The sequence below is a fragment of the Oxyura jamaicensis genome, chromosome 1 (assembly GCF_011077185.1).
Source record: "Oxyura jamaicensis isolate SHBP4307 breed ruddy duck chromosome 1, BPBGC_Ojam_1.0, whole genome shotgun sequence".
NCBI classification, from domain to species: Eukaryota; Metazoa; Chordata; class Aves; order Anseriformes; family Anatidae; genus Oxyura; species Oxyura jamaicensis.
Window position 1 is genome coordinate 9,204,677 of NC_048893.1, and position 17,468 is coordinate 9,222,144.

The following is a 17,468-nucleotide window of genomic DNA, read 5'->3' on the forward strand; positions in this document are numbered from 1 at the left end:
GTGACATAGTTTCTAAATGAAACAATAAGATATTGAAAACTCACTTTTACTACAAAATTATTACTTCAAATACTACTAACACAAAATCAGATTTTTGGTCTGTATAATCTAAATGGAATAATTACAGTTATACTACTAAAGCAAGCTAAGAGTAATATAAACAGAGTGTATATACTGCTGTTTAATTAATCCACAGCAGCATATTCATTGTCATGTGTGCAAGTAAATCTGAATTATTTTAGTCAGTTAGTTGGCAATCTCCTTAAAAGTACCTGTGAAAAAGAATGTCACTGCAACAACTGCATTCTGACTGATGATATGTGCAGAAATACATATGTAAATGTTATTACCTTCTTACCCTAGTAGTAAATACTGAATCACCAGTGTTTTTCTTGAGTGGAAAATGAGATATCAAAATAATGTTGAAAACACATGCTGGTATGGGTTTTGTGGATTGGAAGACTGCTTAATAGGAAGGTGGTATTTCCATTAATGTGCTGAGACAGGAGGCTCTCTACATCTGATTTTCGTGCATATTCTGTTGTAAAACGTTGTTTTCAAAATTACCTGTAAGGCTCAAAAGTCAAAAAGAAAACGAAAAAGAAATCATATTGATTGGCTCCTTGGTTTCTGAAAGATTATCATCCAAGCTAAAGAAATCAACAATAGGATACATGTTTTCATTAATCTTTTATATACACGGAAAATCGAGGTTATTTATTGACCTCATAATTATAGGAGAGACTTTTTTAAACTTCCCTTGATAAAAAACATTGACTATTAATAGACTTTTCTAAACTGAACTTTATAGATTTACTAATTTGAACATTCAACCCATAGACTTACAGGGTATCATTTCATGTGAACTGGAGGTTAGTTCTACAATGAATTTGTGTTGTGGTAGCACCTGGAGATCTTTGATTATTATCATGACAGACACTACAAGTATGATATGTAATTATCTAAAGGAGTTACAATTGCAACATTTTTTTTCCTTGCATGGTCGTAAAGAAGGTTTATATTGCATTTCAAATAATGTTTTTTGGACTTGTGTTGTTATTCAGAATTTCTCAAAGTATACATACAGTTTAATCATCCCAGTCCCACTGAACTACTACTTGAGACTCTTCGATTCTTTGGCCTTTGGATGAAGCTCATATTCACTTTGTTGTTTTGCTTTGTTTTGTTTTTCTTCATTGGAGTTGGGTTTGCCACGATAACAAAACAAGTGATCACCTGAGGCATTAAAATGCTTGATAGGAATTTCTCTGAGTAAGACTGAGGATGAAGGCCATTTGTTCCTTTGATTTGGGCAACATCACCCCTACAGCTAAACCTGCCAATACAAAGAAGGACTGTCATCTTGTCAATGTCAAAAAAGTTGTCATCTGGTTATAAAAGTGCATGGGGAAAAAAAATAAATAAAAAAACACCATAGGAAAATGCAGGTAGATTCAGAGTGAAAATGAGTATTGTAATGGTCTCCCCACCACCAAAAAGAGCAGTTATTTTTCGACATCTTTGCTTCTTTTGCCTCTATGATGATGTATACAATAGCGATACTTTTTTGTGCATTGCTTGCATAATTCTAAGCCTTTAAGGGCCTTCAGCAAAATAGCTAAAAGCAAATTAAAGTATACACAAGCACCATACACATAAAAATTCCCATTATCTATCAAATTTGATTACTAAAATTAAAATTTGCAAACAGAGCAGTTCCTAGAAAGAAAAAGAATGAGCTTTTCCTGAATGTGTTAGGATGTATCTTGAAGTATAAGGGCATATGCATTTCAGAGTTGTCATCACTTGAAGAAGTAGGTCATCTTTGTGTTGTTGTACTCTGTATTTCATCTGCTCAAAATAAAATGGAATATTTAACAGTACCCACTCTATTAAATCTGAGGAGCAGGTAATCCTGGCATATAGAAAAAAAAACTGACTCTTTGTACTTCTCTGGTAATTTGCAGCAGTGTTTGCAACTCTCTTTCAAGTGTTAACATTTTGTTGGGGGATAAAAAAGAAGGGATTGTTAGTGATAACAAATCAGCTGACAACGTACCAAGAGTACTTTTCATTTTTTAGTGGAGATGAAGCAAAATATTAGGGTGTTAGAAATAACTGTCTAGTTGCTCTACCTTTCTTCCACAGAATAATTATTTCAACATCCAAGATACGTCTATTCAGAAAGTCAGAGTCCCTGGAGGCTTCTGTTAGTAAGCAAGTACAAATTTGAATAGAAAATGTTAAGGATGGGGAAAAACAAAAAGAGGGGATGGTCCAAGCAGTGGTTGCACATCGATACTGATGTGTCTTCTGTATCCTTATGTTCTCATTTATCGCTCTACTTTAAATAACTGAAGTAGCTAAAATGTAAAGAATTTAGGGTCATTTTCCTCCATAGGAGATCTGTTTTTCCTACCTGGCAATTTACTCATCTCTCTTAATTTGACAAATCTTTTCATGGTGTCACAGATTCAGTTATTTTTCTGGTATTCCAGATGTGTTGAGTGTGTAATGGTTTAATTTTTAGTTATAAAATAAATGATATTTTCAAAGGATAAAAGTTATATGATACAGTCTTCTTCCAGTAAATGCATATGGACTTACAGCATATGGACTTACAGGCCCTTTTCTTTGTCGCAAGGATCAATTAAATTTTCTTTCAAATAATTTTCTAAAACTCTGTAAACATTTCAGTTGTACTAACAGAGCTGTAGTTACCAGGAGCAGTTCTTCTACATATTAAATAAGAGCAGATATGAGTTAAATATGGGTTAGCTCTGTGTCAGATAGGAGTTATATATGGGTTAGCTGTGTGTCAGTCGGTTTGGATGGATTATGTATATCTCACAGTTATAATTAGTACGTGTTAGTACGTGGTTTTCCATAAAGATTCTGTTTGATAATGTTATTATATTAGGTAGTGAAAGCTAACAGAATTTATTTTTTCACAGATGTACTTCATCCTTTTTTATGTTCCTATATTGGTTTTATGATTGTCCTTTACTAAGAGCAGTGAGGAGGAAGAATTAGGAAGGGATAAAGGTATGCTCCAGCCATGACAAAGAAATTAATTAGTTGGCCTCCAAATGAAACTAAAATGCTTGACTTCTGAGGTAAATTTAGAGATGTTCTATGGGAAGAAGTGTTTATTTTCACCTTAACAAATACATTAGGTACTTTGAATTACTTCTACTTAGTTTACCAATTGGTGTTTGCCAGGCGAGGGTAATCTATCTATCAACATTGCAGTATCTATCAACATGCTGCAATGAAAAATCCTTGAATGGCAGAGAGATGGAGTAGTAGACCTATTGTTTTCAACTTGAACTCCTCTGGCATTGTGGCATTTGCAAAAGCAAAGGAACTGAAATGCTTGAGCCCTTTCATGACACTTTAAAAATTAAACAGTTGCAATGAATGTTAGATGTATGAACTTTTCAAGATGGCATTTGTTTATTATAAAACGGAATGAGGAAGACATTGTGACACGGCTCCTTTGTACTGTCCAGCAGAATGAGTTTGTTAGAATTACTGAAAACACAGTGGGAGAGCCACAGACCTAGAATATTAAAGCACATTGATATTGCTTGTGATACCAAGGATAATGTCTACTGCCAATTCAGGAACTAAAGAGTGTGAATATTTCCGTAAAGAACTAAGATTTATCTAGTGAAGACTGCTGAAGGAAGATTATGTCCATTTCCCAAGTCCTAATAAATTTGGGTTGACAGGCTAACTGAAAAGATAGCCTAAGGAAAAACTAGCATTCAGGGCATGAGGTTAACTGAGGAAAAGCTGAGTCTAAAACTGAGGCATATGACTTCATGGTACAAAATTCAATTTACAGAGAACCATTCTGACAGTGAATTAGGAGCTAGAGGGCTGGTGATATAAGATTTGTATAGGCTATTTTGTGATTGAATATCTTCATGATTGAAAACACATAGCTTGGGAGATACATTTTCCATGCCTATATAGCAACCCTAAAAATAAATAAATAAATAAATACAGTTATAATTAGATGCAAATATAACAAAAGTCCAATAGGACAAAGGCAATATTCATTAAATCACTATGTATCTAGACAATTCCAGGTCATTTCACTAGCACCACTTATATGAGTATGGCAGGGAGGCAAGATTGGAACTTCCATCTCTTGACAAGATTTAGCACAATTTGCCAATTCACTCATCATCAACTGCCTTTGTTCATCTTTATTATCATTACTTTCATTTTGAAGAGACTTGTTCTATGATGTTCTTAGCTCTACTGTGTGTGAATCTAAGAAGGGGCATGTGTATGAGCAATGGAGGCTACAATTTCAGAGGTACTAACTGGTATCTACCTTACCAACAGAGCTAGGATAAGTGGTAAGAGCCAAATGTGGTTATGTACAAAAGGTACAAGCACAGAGACCCTACAAAACAGATGTATGACTAGGAAATAAATAGAAACAATGTCATGCACAAATTTTACTGTGAGAAGAACCTGCGCATTTAATGTATAAAGTAGCATGTTCATTAAATATATATGTAGTAAGTATGTGAAATGGAGCAAACTCTTGAACCATAGATTATTTCATGGTAGAAGACAATTATTATTATTATTTTATTTTTTTAATGAAATAAAAGATAGTTAAGGCTAGATTCTGAGAAGCTTAATAACATTTGAGTATTATTCCCATGTTCTGTACTCAAAGAAGCTGTATTAACATAAGTAATAATGGTAATATTTCTGCCTACTTTTTGAAATGAGAATTTATTGGGCTTTTTGAATCTACAATAACTTTATCAATGTGAAAAATGATCTGTCATAATTATCTAGTCAACTTTGTGTAGCAGCCTTTTCAGTCTTTCTGATGAAAGAATCAAAAATACTATGAAATTGTTTCTTTATTCTGTATTCTATTTATAATAAAAATTATCTAGTATATTTAGAACTCCCGATAGTACTACTATAATAATTTTTGTGGATTTAAGGCCAAATTAGTTTCCAGATATATGAATTCTACTTTTAGGTTATAAAAGATAGTTTGCAGCATAGTTATGTTTTCCAGTATAGATTTCCAATTTCTAAACAGGCCACACCAAAAAGAAAGGAAGCTATAGTTAAATAATAATAATAATAATAATAATAATAAAATCCAGAGAAATCCCTAACACAACTATTTTCAAGAAAACTATTTTTTATTTTGCACATTCTTCACAAATGAAGCCGTTTTAATTCCTATTTCTTAATTAGTGCATTCCAGGCAGATTACAGCTAGTAGCATTTTAAGGGTTAATTTCCTTTGGAGGGTTATATTTCAATGTTTTTTCTACAGAAAAAATAAAAATGAAATCTAATAGTCTTATACAGAGCTGCATTCAGTTAGGAACTGCAAAAAGCATAGTAACTATTAGGGCCTTCACTGCATTTAGAGACAGATGATTCAGTGAATGAACTCCATTTATTGGGAGAATGTTGCCAAATGTTTTTTTATAAATATGTATTTGTGGCAAGTAACAGGACTCACTAATTTGGTCATTTTCTATAAAAGTAGAAAATTTATACATAAGGCAATTGTTAGATGACCTGAATGATAGTGCGTGCCATCATGCAATCTTGTACCTGACATGAATTTCTTCAAATAAAAACATTTTGTACATTAAATAGACTTTCTTTAGCTGCACTTCAACAAAACTAGCCTACCTGAGCTTGTCTTTGTAGATTTTATTTCACATCCAATTGTCATTTCCTCTGCAATTCTTGTCATTTACATATAGCTTTTTAGCTTAATCAGATTTTTTTTTTTTTTTTTTCCAAAAGGGGTAGCACAATACTAGTTCTTCAGTTAGTTAGAAAACAATTAAAAATGAGAATTTTAAAGCCATTTAACAATATGGCTTAAAACTGAAATATGCAGATAGACTTCACAAATTGTGTTTCTGGTAAATTTTAGTTAATTCCAATATATGTCTGAAACCAAATAATCTCAGAATTTTCTAGAGATACCTAAAAATCACAGTATCCTACTCTACACAGAAAATTTCCTAAGCACCACTGCGCTGAGAAAGACTGTATTTGGAATGTGAGAGCTGAGCACATCATTAGAGATGCATAGAGGGATGCCCCATTTCAGCGTACCTGTCTTGAAAAGATATCTGTAGTCCTACTATGATTTGGTCTGCATGAATCAGTACAGGCTGCAGGATGACCTGCTGGAGCGGAGTTCTGTGGAGAAGGGCCTGGGGGTCCTGGTGGACGATAGGTTGGCCTTGAGCCAGCAGTGTGCCCTGGTGGCCAAGAAGGCCAATGGGATCCTGTTGTGCATTAAAAGGAGTGTGGCCAGCAGGTCAATGTGATCCTCCCCCTCTACTCTGCCCTGGTCAGGCCTCACCTGGAGTACTGTGTCCAGTTCTGGGCTCCCCAGTACAAAAAAGACAGGGATCTCCTGGAAAGAGTCCAGCACAGGACCATGGGGGGCCTGGAGCATCTTCCCTATGAGGAAAGGCTGAGAGACCTGGGTCTGTTCAGCTTTGAGAAGAGAAGACTGAGAGGGGATGTTATCAATGTTTATAAATACCTTAAATATGGGAGACAGAGGGATATGGCCAACCTCTTTTCAGTGGTTTGTGGAGACAGGACAAGGGGCAATGACCACAAAAATGAGCACAGGAAGTTCTGCACCAACATGCAAAAGAACTTCTTCACGGTGAGAGTGACGGAGCACTGGAACAGGCTGCCCAGGGAGGCTGTGGAGTCTCCTTCTCTGGACATATTCAAGGCCCATCTGGATGCCTACCTGGGCAGCCTGCTCTAAGGATCCTGGTTTGGCAGGGACCCCATGATCTCTTGAAGTCCCTTCCAACCCCAACAATTCTGTGATTCTGTGATACTGTGAAATCTATCACTCTGTATGTGCTTTTTGAGAAATGATATACCTATGACAAGATCCTGGCATAGCCAAGTGTTAAGTACTCTTGGTAGGAAAACCTTCCAGTTCTTTTGTTGAAGTTAAGCCCTTCTTTAAAGTAAAAAAGACAGGATTCATGGAATCCAAAGTAGAACAGGGAGTCTGATGGTTACTCCCCTGCAATTCAGGCATTCTTTGCTGTCAGAGGTCACACCTGGAGTTACAGTCTCTGCTTTTGGTATTACCTCATTTATTATTCAATTGCTAATACAAAATGCATGGATGTTACTGAGGGTAGTGCACTACCATCAGGTACCTCTTCTTCTGACAAAATGTCACGTCTTCTGGGTATGATTCTAAAGTATCCAATGGTATGTAACTGACCACTTATCCTAGCGCTACCTGCAATAATTGGCTATATAATTATTATTAGAACAATTTTGCTCTGTTTTTATATATTTTGTATTCAGTAGGTCACAAACTTCTCTAAATCTGAGAAATTAGTGACCTCTTTGATGAGAAATTCCATCATCACAGTAAAAGGAGTTAAAAACAGGCATACAAAATGTTTAAGGTGCAGAATAGACCTTATAGCCTGCAATGAAGCTCATTTTTCATTAGCAAAATAGATATTTGTTATCTCTTCTGGTGTCCAGAAAATTCTGGGCTTTTAAATTCTTTTTAGTATTTTTCTGTATTTAAAATTTCTTTTTGCTGTTCTAAAGAAACTGTACCCAAAATCCCATTGGAAACAGTCTCATGTAGTAACTAGGCAACTGGCAACAAGATCTTTTGCATAGACTTGTCCTTGTTTTTCTGATTTTCTGTGAAGAAGAGTAAAAGGCAGTATTCAGCAGAGATTAAGTAGTAAAGAGAGCAAACGTATACTTTCTTTGAGGTTACTGCCATATTAAACTTAACCAGTGATACATACACAAAAATTCAAGAGAGGAACATAATTTATGAAGAAAAACACAAAGATTCATGAATGCCAGTTCTTTTACTCAGATTTATGAAATTAGAGGGAACCATTGGCAGATTATATGGTCTTTAGAAAAAAAAATAAAGGTTTTATAAATACATAAACTTTGTGCATAAAGGTCATCAGTATTTTGGGACAATGTAATTATTACATTTCAAAATGTATTTTTATTTTTGTTCAGCCAGGCTTTCTGGAACATGACATACTTCATTTTTTTTAGAAAGGTGTTGTGGATCATCCTGCAGGAGCAGCAGACAAAGAAAATACCTGTTCAGTGTGCATAGCATAGAGATTTCAAGTATTTTAATGGCAACTCTGCCAACTGAAAACACAACATGATTTTACTGTTAAGTTTTCAAATAAGTAACTTCATATGTTTGTTGTATCACAGGTACAGGAATGGCTATGCTTAAACTGCCAGACCCAAAGGGCAATGTCAGGACAACTTGGGGATATGGGCAAGGTTCCACTTCCAAAACCAGGCCCTTCACAACCAGTATCCAAACCACCTGCGACTCCTCAAAAACAGCCTGTGCCTGCTGTCTCACATTCCCCTCAGAAGACTTCCACACCACCTACTCCAGCAGCCACAAAACCTAAAGAAGAACCAGGCGTTCAGAAGGAAGTTCCAAAGCTTCAGCAGGGGAGGTTGGAAAAAACATTGTCAGCTGATAAAATCCAGCAAGGAATTCAAAAAGAAGATGCAAAACTTAAGCAGGGCAAACTTTTCAAGACACCCTCAGCTGATAAAATACGTGTCTCTCAGAAGGAAGACCCCAGACTCCAGCAAACAAAACTGACAAAGACACCCTCATCTGATAAAATTTTACATGGAGTTCAAAAGGAGAATGCAAAATTTCAAGAGGCAAAACTGGCAAAAACATCCTCAGCAGATAAAATTTTGCATGGAGTTCAGAAGGAAGACGTAAAACCTCAAGAGGCAAAATTGGCAAAGTTACCCTCAGCTGATAAAATTTTGCATGGAATTCAGAAGGAAGACCCAAAACTCCAACAGATGAAAATGGCAAAGGCACTATCAGCTGACAAAATCCAGCCTTCAGCTCAGAAGGAAGATGCACAACTTCAGGAGGCGAAATTGTCCAAGGCAGTTTCAGCTGATAAAATTCAACATGGAATTCAGAAAGAAGATCCAAATCTTCAACCTGTGAAAATTGCAAAAGCTTCTTCAGTGGAGAAAATCCAACAGGAAGCTCAAAAAGAAGAATCAAAACTTCAGCAAGAAAAGCTGTCAAAGACACTTTCAACAGATAAAATTCCTGCAACAGTAAGTTCAGATCAAAAGAAAACTTCAAGCAAACTTGAAGAAGATAAAAAACCACTGCTCCCAGAAAAGAAAGCACCACATTCAGAGGACAAAAAAGAGCAAATTATAGCTGAGACAAAAGACCATGTTGCTGAACAAAAAGGAGAAGTTGAAGCACCTTGTGAGGAACTGCATGCAAAGAAACAAGAGGATGCTAAGAAAGAGGGTTTGACAACTGGGATTACCCCAATGGTTCTGAAAGCTGAAAAAGCTCAGGAAGAAGAAACTCCCATTCAAATATCACGTGTGCCAAGATCTGACCATGTGGAAACAATGAGAGAAAAAATGGTAAGTGGCTTTTTCCCCCTCCTTTTCTTTCTCCCCTCATTCCTCCCTCCCTCTTTGCTACAATTTAGAATCTGCTTCTGATGGACCCCGTATCTTCCTTCCTTCCCTGTAGCTTTATTGTTACTCTCTGTACAAGATGATTCTCAATGATATAATCAATTACTCCTGTTTAATGAGTTACTTACCAATTAATTCTATTAGTTAAGTGCAACTTTCAAATAGTTCTTGCATTATTTACAGTTTAAATAATTAAGCATTTGAAAGTAAATCAAAGTTTTGTTCAAACAGTTTTCAAATACTTCAGATTTATTTACCTGCTTCTGTGGACTCTCACGGCTTTGGAGTTTAGTTGATGAAGTTGGAACATTTTCATTGTTGTTAATCACAAAAGCAAATAAGATGTGATGGTAAAAGGTACAGTGTTTTTCACTACCAAAGTATAATTATAGGATTGTAGAATGGTTTGGATCAGAATGGAACTTAAAGGTCATCTAGTTCCAAACTCCCTTCCCTGGGCAGGGACACATTCCACTAGTTGAGGTTGCTCATCCAGCCTGATGGGCCAGATCCAGTGCAGTGCTCTGCAGGGGAAGGGAGGTTGGGGACTACTGCAAGCTGTATCAGGCCAGCCAGGCTCCGAGCCAGGCAGCTATCCCTGCCTTATTTTATTTAGCAATACAGGCATGATCAGCAAGCCCACAACAGTCAGTTTGCTGTAAAGCAGGAGGTATTTCATAAGGGAAATGCATTCTTCAAAGTGAAATGATTTCAAAACAGCCCAGTATTATTGTATGTATCAAAAACAGTCTGTTTTGCCACTAGGTCCTTCAAAGGTCCTCTTGCAGTGATTTCAGCATATTCTCTTCTGTCCCATCTGGAAAAGACCAGCATCCTCATTTCTGGAGAGCTGCTGTCATTCCCAACCATCCTCTCACCTGAGCTCTTGCTTGCCATTCTTGTGGCAAACCTCAGTCAACAGAACTTTGCGGGGGCTCTTTAGACCACTTTACCTTAAAGAATGTAAAGAGAATCATATAATGGTTTGTGTTGGAAGGAACCTTAAATATCACCCAGTTCCAACCCCCCTGCCGTGGGCAGTGACATCTCCCATTAGACCAGGTTGCTCAAAGCCCCATCCAACCTGGCCTTGAACACTCCCAGGGATGGGGCATCCACAGCTTCTCTGGGCAACCTGTGCCAGTGCCTCACCACCCTCAGAGTAAAGAACTTCTTTCTTATATCTAATCTAAATCTACACTCTTTCAGTGAAAAGCCATTCCCCCTTGTCCTACCATTATATTTCCTGACAAAGAGTCATCCCTCCATAGTTTTCATGTAGGCCCCCTTTAGGTACTTGAAGGCCACTATAAGGTCTCCTCAGAGCCTTCCCTTTTCCAGGCTAAGAACCTCCAACTCTCTTAGCCTGTCTTCATAGGAGAAGTGCTACAGCCCCTTGATCATCTCCATGGCCCTTCTCCGGCATCGCTCCACTATGTTCATGTCTTTCTTGTGCTGGGGCCCCTGAGCTGAATGCAGCAGTCCAGGTGGGGTCAATCAGAGAGCTAATCAGAGGGGAAGAATCAACTCCCTCACCCTGCTGGCCACTCTGCTTTTGATGCAGCCCAGGATATGGTTGTCTTTCTAGGCTGCAAGCTCACATTGCCAGCTCATGTTGAGCTTCTCATCCACCAGAACCCCCACGTCCTTCTCTTCAGGGCTGCTTTCAATCCATTCTCCACCCAACCTGTATTTGTATTTGGGATTGCCCTGTCCAGGTGTAGGATCTTGCACTTAGTCTTGTTGACAAGGTTTGCAAAGGCCCACCTCTCAGGCCTGTCCAGGTCCCTCTGGATGTCATCCTTTCCTCCAGTGTGTCGACTGCAACACTCTGCTTGGTGTTGTCCACAGATTTGTTCATGGTGCATTCAATCCTACTGTCCAAGTCTCCAACAATGGTGTTCAATAATAAACATTTGAGGAATATATTGTGATTTCTGAGCATGGTATGTTAATGTATGCAACCTTCACATCTTTTTACTGTTTCATTTGACTATCCCAAGTGGAAAAGTACTTTCAAGTTGGGTTTTTGGTGGGCTGTCAAGTCAGATCAATGGATGAGTTTATGATAATATGTATTAGATGACTGCATTTCTGATAAATTCATTTTCTGAATGTGAAGTCAGTAACAAGTACTTAGAACAACAATTTCTGAAGTGGGTAACATAGAAAATTTGTTGAGAAATTACAAATCGTGTGGGTTTTTTGCTTGTTTGTTTTTGTTACTGTAATGCAAATTAGGTGCTGATCATTATGTTAGAAAACTAGGAACAGGTTGAAGAAGACTTTAACATTTGCCAAAATTATGTTTTCAAATAATATCAGTCAATAAGTAATGTACTTTTTTTTCTATTTTTTTTGATAACCAAGGTATTTGGCCAGAAAAATAATGTGATTTGGAAAATTGTGCTGTGGCAAGTTCTGTTAAAAATACTATTATTTTCAGAAATTTTTAGAAGTTCCCTGTCTGAGGTGCAAATCCCATCACATGATGTGTTCACTCCTCTTCATGGTATCAAAAGATAGGATATCACCTGGTAACACCTTTTACGAAGGGAATGTGAATTATGCTCTGAGTAACATAACCAGAGTCCTCCCTTCTGGAAGAAACAAGGAGATCTAACACAAGGGAATATTAGTTTGATTATTTTATGTTAGATATGAGGCACTATTGCAGGATTTTCCAAGCAGAGCCAGCTTAATTTAACAAAATGTCTCTTCTGTAGCTTAAAATACTATTTTTTATATTCACTAAAAAATACTATTTTTTATGTTGAAAAAATCTGTAAGAAAAAGTTTTCATCACATACTAGTATCAATCCTGTCCAGTCATTTTTGCTTTCTGCAAAGATGAGAAAGCATGTGGCACTCCAGGCAAATCTAAGATACATATACTTGATTCTGTCTCTGATTGCAACACATTTTTATTGTAAATTAACTGATGATTTCTAATTATCTCTTGATATATTATGAGGTACTCACATGCCTATATTTCACCTTTGTTTCTCTTTATGTTTTATTTGCTCCTACTGTCTCTGGTTTTCTTTTACTTTTGTTATTGGATTTTGAACACTTAAAGTTTAGAAAGCGTAATAGAATGATGCAAAAAAGAAAATGCATAGATATAAATTTTAGGTATTTTTATAAATAGAACACTGAAATAAAAACAGAACTGAATGAATGAAAAAGGAATAGCTAATTTTAAACACACATCTGCCCCCGCCCCCCCCCCCCCAAAAAAAAAAAAAGAGAAAAAGAAAATAAAACACTTTTTTTCCACCGACCCCCTTTTTGTTCCTTGGAAAAGTACTTCAAGCAAAAAGAAAGAAAAAAAAAAGATTTCTGAATTTTATTAAAATATTTTAATGTTTACTGTGCTTTACATTGAATATTTCTAGGTATGATTTTTTCCCAAGAGAGCATATGACAGAAACGGAAAATGAAAGAACAATTTAAGTATTGCACGTTGATACCATTTGAATGGTTAAAGGATAAAAAGGATAAAAGGTTAAAGGTTCTGATACAGTAAAATCACTGGAATGAGCCTTGGAAAATCTCCCAGAGACCTCAATTTTATTTAGAGATCTGCCATCCTTTGAAATAAATGTGAGTTAAATACTGAAACATTTTTAAAGATTTGGGCCTCAAATTAAGATTGTAGGTATCATAAAGACATTTCTTCTTCAAATGTTCCTTTTTCAATAATATTTTAATCTATAATTTCTTCAAACAGATGTCAAGGAACAAACTATCTTTGCTCATGATTTACAGGTCTTTTTCCTTATAATCTGTCTTTTAATTACATGTGCAGTAGTAGTTAGGTGTTCTAACACTACGTTATGACATATAATTTTGTGAATATAAAACCGTTTTCTTTGGACTCAGATACAAGATAGTTTACCATATGTACATGAACACATTACAATGTGGTGAGTTGGAAATGTAATTATAACACATCAGCTATATTATGTAAGTGTCCTTATTACTGCCTTCTCATGTTTGCTGAAGAATGATCATGTGCTAATGTCAAATAACTGGGTAGAAATTAGTATATTGTAAATTGGCATCATAATTTAGATGTGTGACATCAGTGACAAAACACATACCAGCGAGCCAGAAGAAGGAAGAAGAGGCTTGTCTGTAGTCATTTTTTTGGGCACAGGTAGAAACAGTTTACTCAACCAGTCTTTTTTTTCTTTTTTCTTTTTTTCTTTTTTCTTTTTAACAAACCGGATTTGGGATATGTCTATTTATTCTATAAAGAGAGTGACCTTTTTAAAACATGAGTTCCTCTGCAAAATAAAATTTCTGCAACAGAACGTAATCTTGCTAATTATAAATAATTTTAAAAACTGACAAGACTTTTTTTACATCACAGTTTTCTTTTAAAGGAGTTCTGATTTAATCTGATAACTAATTTGAGTTTTTAAAGCAGTTTAAAGAAGTTTAAAACAGTTCTTGTCACTTATTTTCAAATAAGAATTTTAGAAGTGAGGAACTGAAGAAATAAATAGATTCTAAAGCAAACACTTCTAATGCAAAATAGCTGCATGCTGTATTGTCATTGGAACTGTAGATATGTCACTGGAAAAGTAGGTATGCATTCTACATTAGATCATATTTATGACTGATACAAGTTAAAGAGATTGCACTTATTTCTAAATAGTCGACACCAGCCTGTAGCATTTATAAGTCTTTTTGTTCATCATGTCTCATGAAGATTCTTCCATCAGTGCATATATATTACACCTAAATTTGTCAAGTATTAAAAACTCTGAATAGACAAACTTTCAGAAAAGAAACACCATTAAATTATTCAGAAATGCCCAGCATATCAACATGAACCAAAGTACTTCCCACTTCACCAGCAGAACTGTGCTTTTCTCTTATTGACTTAAATGCATTTTTCATCTCTAAGAGTTGATACATGATACATATATGTATGATACTTAGCAACATTCTTTCCTCAGTATTTTGTTATTCTAAAATCTTATATTTAATCATATGTTTACAAGTTTGGCAATGATGATGTCTTTGTGTGTGTGATACATACATGCTAACCCTGTCCAAAACAGATTACATTTAAGAACAGATGCAGCTAATGACAATGTCTTAGATCTCAGACTGCATAAAAAAGGGAAAAAATTGCACCAAGACTAAAGATTATTTATTTTAAGTTGTATGCATATGACTTCAAAACATGAAGTGCAGAATAATTTTTTCATTATGAATCATAGGGAAGATAATTCTACATATAAAAATGATAGAAAACATATTTGTATCTTAGTAGCCTTAAAAAGAAAGCTGGATTTTCTTATCACATTTATTACTAGTGGTAAAGGAAGTCTCTAGTTACTGTAGAACTTTTTATTCTCATTTCTGTACATTCATTCTCATATTTCTGTACAAATAACATTTTTTCCCACCATTGTTTCTTGTTACTAATAGCAGTGATGCTATGTCATACTCTGAGGTTCAACAACAGGGCAGGCAATAACAATACTCATTTCCATCTCTTCTTGGTTGGTCATTGGAATCTACACATTGGATTCAGAGATAATGGTACCATTACAGATTAGAAGGAGAATGTCTAAGGTCATTCCTTGCCCACTTGTTGCCTTTCTTTTTCTGATCTTAATTACTTTGTTGATGCCTTTTGTCTCTACTTTACAAGTCATTGTACGACTTCATCTCCCTATGGAGAACTAAGATCTTAGAGATTCACTTTCACTACCTGGGCACAGTTAGTCCAATGCCTATGAGACCTTCTGAGCTTGAACAATGTTTTAATTTTCTGGAAGCTAATCCAAATTGATCCCAGTGTATGCAATTGGACATGTGTTTATAAATATGAACATCGTGGAAATAAAATAATGATTAAATATCATTGCTGAAATTGTAATGGGGGGCATATTTCTAGATGCAAAAATAACTTGGGTTTTAATGGATTGTGTTTTGGTATGGTTTGGTTATTTTTTAAAATGTTCTAACAACTTTCCCTTCAATATTTTTTTTTCTTTAGTAGAGGGAACAAAAATATAAGATACAAAAAAAAATCTGCCATTATGTGCTGAATAATGTCTAAGTATACCTTTTTCATAAAGAGTGCTGAAGTGTTGAAGTGGTGATGACCCCAAATTTTTGGAGTATTATTGGAGTTTTGTCCAATATGATTATGATTAATCACAGCTTAAACATTAGAGTTGTCCCTAAAAATATTTATTATCAAATTTAACTTTTAAATGCAATGTTTTTGTTCTGATATCAGGATTTTGGGTTTATAATATTGGGTACACTATTGGTAAGAATAAATGTGATTTATATTCAAGGTATTATCCAGTTTTGCAAAGCAAGTAATAAATAATTTCTGTGAAATGGAGGTTACTTAACAAAATATTAATGAGTAGATTAGTGTACTATTATTATTAATGTTAGCATTTTAATAGATAATTACATGCACAGTGACATGTCTGTAGGCAACAATAGGTACTTTACATTTAAATCAAATGATTAAAAAACACTGACTGGCTCTTTAAAAAACAACCTGTCAATAACAAATATTTGGTTTATGATATTTTGCCATTAAATGCAACTTTAGTGTGAATAAACATTTGAAAATACTTATAATTGAGAGAAACTGAGCAAATTGTAAACGTACCTTCAAATTATAATTAGCACTGTCATGATTTTCTTAGTGTATTTATTCATTTTTTTCCTTTTTTTCTTTTTTCTTTTAACTCAATATATTGCTAAGGAAGCTGATAAATCAAAGCTTTAAATAGAAGGTTTGACCTACTTCAGAAATGATTGACTTAGATTAGCAAAGTTGACAAATACCACCATGTATATTATTGAGAGCCATAAAAAATATGAACATCACATCATATTTAAATCAGTAGACTTTGGGATGCTTGTTCTCAAATTACTAGTGGATACAGGGACACTTCATAAGATTATCAGCTAAGATGACAGCTAAGATGACCTGTCATTTGGAGAGTGAGCTACTTCATTAGCTGAATCATGAAATTCTTTCACAAAATACTGCATTTCACATTTGGGAGAAACTGGGAGGAGGCATTTCATAGCTGGGATGAGGGAAACTCTGGTGTGGAAATATTTGCTGTAGGATATTCTTGGTATTTTTGTTATCCAAAGAAGGAGACAGAGGTGCTTGTCATTCAGGGTGGTATAAAAGAATCTTGAAACTCGGAGAAAGACTAAGTGCATTTAGTTAGGAATAAGAAGGAAAATATTGGTTGTGATGTTCAGTTGCATATGCCTGCCTTTTCTTCCTTATTTGCTTTGATCAGTAGCTGACCATTTTGCTTTTATTTTGCTTCAATTACACTTTTCTAGCAGCAGCTTACCTCTGCGTTACAAATTTACTAAGAAACTTTTTTTATGAACTGTTCAGAAAATGGTTCTACAGTACCGAACTGAAGATATGGGGACTTTCCAGATCATATTAACTCATGCTTCAGTACTCTATGTGTTCCACTGCATATTGCAATGCATAACACTCAAATTGAGAAAATGAAACCATAGCTCCAAATTTTGTAAGATTCACATATTTCTAGGGAATTGAAAAAGATTAAATGGCAAAAAAAAAAAAAAAAAAAAAAAAGGAGCAAAAGGAGCAAGCCCCAGAAATACTTCAGGATGATGTTTGGCAAGCTATATTTATATCTAGAAATGTGTAGGCAGTTTTGAAGCACAAGTAATTAAATATTAATTTAAATTAACCCACAAAAATAAAAAGTCCTATGTATATATGAAAAATTACAGATTATAATTAGGATTCTGAAAATAGTTAACTAATGTATTTGTTTGTATTTACAAACAAAAGATAATCTTGCAACTGATGAAACTAGTTGCTGATGTGGACAGTCACGTAAAGCATAGCTAAATGTCAAAACTCA

General features: G+C 35.1%; 1 protein-coding gene across 13 annotated transcripts in view; it reads left to right on the forward strand.

Moving 5' to 3' along the window:
- PCLO (piccolo presynaptic cytomatrix protein) overlaps window positions 1-17,468 on the forward strand; it is a 367,791-nt gene that overhangs the window by 156,107 nt on the left and 194,216 nt on the right. For all 13 annotated transcript variants that reach the window (XM_035332179.1, XM_035332170.1, XM_035332186.1 and 10 more), the window contains exon 4: window positions 8,272-9,492. In XM_035332179.1, the coding sequence (XP_035188070.1) occupies window positions 8,272-9,492 (1,221 nt within the window). The remainder of the gene's footprint in view (window positions 1-8,271; window positions 9,493-17,468) is intronic.